The 6,000-nt window shown below is 39.4% G+C and overlaps 1 protein-coding gene across 2 annotated transcripts in view; it reads left to right on the top strand.

Moving 5' to 3' along the window:
• Positions 1–6,000, top strand: part of LOC105462723 — a 206,827-nt gene that overhangs the window by 153,961 nt on the left and 46,866 nt on the right. For both annotated transcript variants that reach the window (XM_011709547.1, XM_011709548.1), the window contains exon 9: positions 1,295–1,366. In XM_011709547.1, the coding sequence (XP_011707849.1) occupies positions 1,295–1,366 (72 nt within the window). The remainder of the gene's footprint in view (positions 1–1,294; positions 1,367–6,000) is intronic.

The raw sequence follows: 6,000 nt of genomic DNA on the forward strand, positions 1-6,000 counted from the left end.
ATATAATAAATTATTCGCTTCTTCCTTCTCTTATAGATAATCTAAATCTAAAGATAGATAAATGGTAGATGAATGAATTTTCCGATCGATAGAATTAACGTCATTATGTGTTCGAGAAGCGATTGAAAGAAAGAGAAGTATCCTAAGCATCCTTTTCATGCGACTTGAGATCTGAACGCAATTGGTAGGCACTTAGGAGCGAGACGGTTCATTTGCATGTCTATAAAGTGGCATACGTGAATACGTACATGAATACATACATAAACGCATGGCTACTTACGTAAATTCGTGTCGTCGACCTCGCGTGACTTCCCGTAACTTAGTTTTATCTTTTTTTTCCCTCATCGAGTCTGCACCACAATGACGTCGTCACGTTGCATTTTATTACAAAAATACACTCGTAAATAACGAATAACTATATATAAATATTAATTCTAAATTATTGTTTTTAATAAATATCTAATTAATTAAGCATCAAAATATCACTAAAATTTTGCGCGTCTAAGATATTCGATATTGTCAATCTTTGAACTATACAAAATCGTAATTTTTTCCTTCCAATAAAATATTATATTAAGATATTATATTATATGTGTATAATGTATATATACACGAATATAATACATATACATATAACGTATTATATAAAAACATAAATTATACCTACAGCCATAAATGATGCCGAAACGTGCAACATATTTGATATATGAATTATGATATAACGGCTATGCGCGACTCGTATAATAGTGTTCATAGATTAATCGACGAGCGAGCTAAAAGATTCAACTACTGGCGTATCACGGTTGAAATACTCCAGCTTGCAGGCGGAAAATAAAGACATTGGCCGCTCATTCGCGAAGGCTACCCGCTGCTAAGGAAATCGATAAATCCGCCGTGGCGATATCGATACTGATGGCTACCCATGTTTTATCGCCCTGCGGATACGGCGATCGCCCGGATCTCGATTATGAATTCCCGTCGTCCTAGTCCCAGCGGGGCCACTGACTTTCCAAGATATCTCTAGTCGTTCCAGCGATTTTTCTGCGATCAACTTCGCGTATTTCCTGCACGTCTTCCCCCTTTTTCATCAACTTCGTCAATATTAATTTGTATAGATATTTTTATTTTATATGTATGTATATTAGCATATTTTAAAGCTAAATTTTTTTACTTTTGTACACAAATATTATTTTAACCTTAGCTAAACTATTATTAATTTGTGATATCGCGAATTTATAAAATACTCAATAATTTTTCGAACTAACGCTAATTTAGTAATTCTGTTATCTTTCAGAAATCGAGGCACAAGAAGCTTGTAAATGGTTGAGAGCTGCCGGATTCCCGCAGTACGCGCAAATGTACGAAGGTGAGTGCCTCGATAAACATCAGGAAGACAATTAATAATTATATGGTTCGCAGTTTAAGATCTACTTGAGTCAAGTTAAAATCCTTTGAAATTGCTCCGAGATTGAATGAGTATACCAACACGAACTGAAAGGAAGCAATTTCAGATGAAATCTAAATCACTTGGGGCACCCGAGGATTCAGATGTCCTGAAAGTAGATAATGGGAATTTAAGTGGGGCTGGGAAGGAGGATAACCTTTTGTTATCCTTCAAGTCTCTCTACTTCCTTGAGGAAGATAAACTACCTAAATCTTCGACAAATTCTAAACTACGACACAACTACAGCGATGTTGGTCGTATATAAATCTTGGCGAACATTATCTTAATTGCCTGAGATTGTCATCGACATAATTTTCACGCTATTCTTTCTACCTACTATCCGAAGCCATTTGTTTAATCGCACATGGGGTCTCTTCGCCTTTAAGGCGATCGCACGCGTCGAAATGCATGTAGCTCTGCTTGTTTTTCGAAAAAAAGGATAGCACTGCAGGAAAAAGCGGTGTCATTTTTCAGGACTGTCCTCGAGGACAAACGGAGCAAAAGAATTGGAGAATCGTAAGACAAGATTGATAGGCAGTGGCGCTCAAATTTACGATCTTCGAAGAAATAATAAAATATATTTGTTAAACGCGTAATGGCAGGTTAATTCTGAAAACTATCCGTGGTTAAGTTGACGTGACAAATAATCTTGCTACAAATGAAATGAATGAGTCTCACCACAGACGGAGCTGGTAACTATTTTGCAGCTTGGTTCGACTGAAATGTTGCAAAGCAGTTATTCATACGGTACAATATAATGCGCGAGTTCCCGAGCGCATCGGTGGTCACGTAACGCCAGGACACAGGCGGAAGGAGGAGCAGTAACGAGCGACACGTGGGTAGACGCGACGGTGATCAGGTCGTCGCGCGCGAGAGCCGAGAAAGTAAATTATTAAGGGGGCAGAGCTTGATGCGTTCGCGCACGCCCGGACATGTTAATACGTCTCATAATGCGGACCCTTTGTCGCGGCGCCTACCAACAATGCGTTCGTTATTGCGGTACTGGTGCATTGTTGCCGCCGCATTTGCGCCGCCGATGCCTTCTTCTTTGCCATGCCATTAGCGAGGTATTGTTTTACGTTTGTAGCCCAAAGGGGAGGGGGGGAAGGTCCCGCGGGAAGAGTTTAATGCCTTGGCAGTCAGGCTCAATTTTTCAACCGTCCCTCGGATCAATTTTCTGACCTTTTTCTTAGTCTGGCGGACTCAAATGATATTTTGCTCGACAAAATAGGACACCGTTGTATACACGTATGTATCATTTCGCTTAAAATTCTGAGGACCTATGGACCACCCAGTTATCTTGACATTAGAAACCTTAGAAACCTTAGAGACTTTTCGAAAGTTCGAAACCCGACACCTCCCCTCGTCTTTTCGTGTTTCCTAAAGAAGCTCCACTTTCACGCGCTGTGATTAATTGTGTCGCGAGAGCTCCGTAAAAATATGCGAATCTATCGGCAAAAAAATTTCATTCATCGTGATTTACATCGTGTTCTATTTAACGCTGAATAAAACATCTCATGGGGATTTAATGATTTCATTCTACCGGCGATATCCTGGTGACATAAATCTCGCCTTACATTGTGACGCTTAGCCAGGAGGTAAGATCCGCGTAAGATGTAAATCAGTGCGGCTAGGCGAAGTGAAAAATTACGCGAGCCATTAATCACTCGTCCGACGGCGTCCGGGTGAATATTATTCCCGCATTAGCTCTTGAAATTGAAGAAAGACCTGGAATTACTCGCCGTGCCAAGGACGTTAATGACTGCTGAACACGAGGCATTAGTCCTTTCCCTATGTACACGTGGCTTAATGCCTCCGCGCGCGCGTGGATATACGCTCTCTTGGCAGATTTGAGGGACTCCGTTTGCGTCTGCAATACGAAGCGTCATATGCATTGTGAAGAAATATGCCAGGAAAGTGGCAGAAATTCTTGCAATTTAAACAATTTTATTTCTGTAAAAACTTATTCCAATGGCACGTTTTAGGGGACCTCGATAATTTAGTTTGATTGAAATGTTCAGTGAAATTTAAAAATGAAATTTGTTTGAAATTCCATTTTATTCAATTTATACTTGACGTACTTAAACTACTGTGAATAAAAATAGCAACGTGATCAAGTGGAAGACGAGATTTAACGTAATTGTGATTTATTATTTAAATGCGACTGATTGGAATTTTTCAATTTGTTTAATAAGTTGGCGTTACATATAACTGTAATTTGCAAGTTTAATAAGTTAGTTCCATTATAACTGTAAATTTATGTGCCTCCGGTCACGCCATCGGTACGCAAGCGTCGGCGAGCGAGATACGCGCGTGTTTTTCTCGCCGCGGCAAGGAATCGGAGTAGCAACGCGTCTTGCATGCGCAAGAAGCGTAAAATAAAATTTCCCGTTGAATGTCGGCGCATCGCGGAGTCCAGCTTGCAAGTCGCGTCGCATCCAAATGACAGGTTGGTGGATATCTTTCATTTCCGTACTTTGAAATAACACGACAATGGCACAAAGCGTAAGGAAAGTTCTCAATTTTCGCTATAATCACCTCTAGGGAAATGTGCCATCGATTCTACCGTATACTGTCGTCCTTCTGGAAAATTAGAAATATCGTAGAGTTTTTCTCCTCCTCACGAAACAGAGAGATAAAATGGAATTCTAATAATTTGAAAATTTGAAATTTTATATTTCTCTTTCTCTTAATTCTGCATTTATTTACAATAGAAAAGGCATTATAGAATGCCTTTTGCATTACCGTGAAGAAATCATGCGGACAGCCCTAAACACACGTTGCGTAACGAAATATGCGGTGTTAATCATGCGCAGGCGGATTAACGTCGATCGCGTAAAGAGTGTCGAGCGCCGCGGCACTCCCATTTCCATTGTACGAATCGCAGGGAGAGATAGGGGGAACTATTCTGTTTCACGACGTTCGTGATTAAACAGATTTGATATACTGTGCAGTCGCTGCATAAGCCACCACTGTAAGCCGCTGCAACGCGGCGTGTCCAACGTAAAATCCGCACAGAAAATTTTACGCCGCGTTAATGCCTCAATTTTTCGTCAACCGCTCAACCGGTGTCTATGTGTTCCGACAGGCCTGTTCATAGCCAGAGTTCAATCACGCGAAACGCACGGGTAATTTGCGTGTAAAGGTTTTAATAGGAATTTTTTTTCTGCCAGCTTGTAATAGAAATTTTATAATACTTTAAATACTTACTTTGATCACGATTATTTCCGCAGGAATGATTCGCGCAATTTGAATTTATTGTTAGTAAACCTAAGGATTCGATATCAATACGTGGAAAAGAGTGAGAATAGAAAGTGTAATTTAAGAGTAATAAAAAAAGTATAAATAATAGGAATAAAATATGCATGTGGTGTAAACAAAACAGAATAACGAAACATATATTTAAAATGCGTACAAGTTGGCAATTACGGATATTATTCGAATACGTTGCACGTTAATACTTTTTGAATTATCAATTATATTATGGAATTATATATATATATATATTTATAAACGAAAAAATTATTTGTATTTAAAAAGTAATTGTAGTAATAAAAACAATTTATTCACTTTTTTTCAGCACGTAGCCAATTTTACGCTTAAAAGCTATTTGCAGTTTCAGTATTTTTAAAAATTTACTATATGCGCAATTTTATTTCGCGTTATTTGGGACGACGTAAATCAGCCGTAAAAGTTTCAAGATAAAACGATTTTATATTTCTGTTATGAAGAGAAAAAGAGACGCGCTGTTTATTTATTGTTCTACAGAAGCCAGCTTACACACAAAGCTGCCGCCTGGATTCTCAGTAGGGAAAGCTCAAAGAAAACTTTAGATATGAAACATCTCTCAGTTTTATCAAATTGTTCTAGACGAAATGTTCGTCGTTTTACACTGATTCTTTTGCATATTAAATGTAATTGGTATAAGAGTAAGTATAAAATATTTTGATAAAAAAGTTATCTCAGAAATATATTATAAAAATATTCAAAACTTTTTCATTTTCCACCTGATTACATATTGTTATAAAAAGTATTTTTGTTGAAAACCAGGAGATTCATTACAAGCTCGCTTGCATTCAGCTTCATTACATTCATCATCTTTCTCGAGTTTCATTCGGCTTTGCGAAGGGTTTTTGAGTTTTGCAACTTCTTCCGTATCATCCGTAAGTAGAGCGATTTTACATTTATGCGGGTAGAGATCCACAGTCGGTGTAGGAACGGAGAGTTTACAAACGCTTTTCATGTGTACGCACAACGACGCGGTTGACAGCGGATCGTTAACGGGGAGGTAATCCCGAAAAGTCGACTCGTATATCCTCGTGAATCACGCGTTGCGTCAACCGCAACAGCGCCTGCAGCGGCGAGGCATAAATCGATCGTTACCGTTCAATCCTCCAGTGTGCCTCGGACGTGGCCACCGGCGTCGCGACGCGGCATCGCGCCAACGGCCGCGGGTGTCAGGTGGTCGTCCGTTTCGCCTGCCGGCCGAATTTATAACGCGTGAACGAGAGAGGGTTTTCTCTCTCTCTTTCTGACTCTTTCTCTCTCTCTCTCTC

This window comes from Wasmannia auropunctata, unplaced genomic scaffold (assembly GCF_000956235.1).
Source record: "Wasmannia auropunctata unplaced genomic scaffold, wasmannia.A_1.0 LD336095.1, whole genome shotgun sequence".
NCBI lineage: Eukaryota > Metazoa > Arthropoda > Insecta > Hymenoptera > Formicidae > Wasmannia > Wasmannia auropunctata.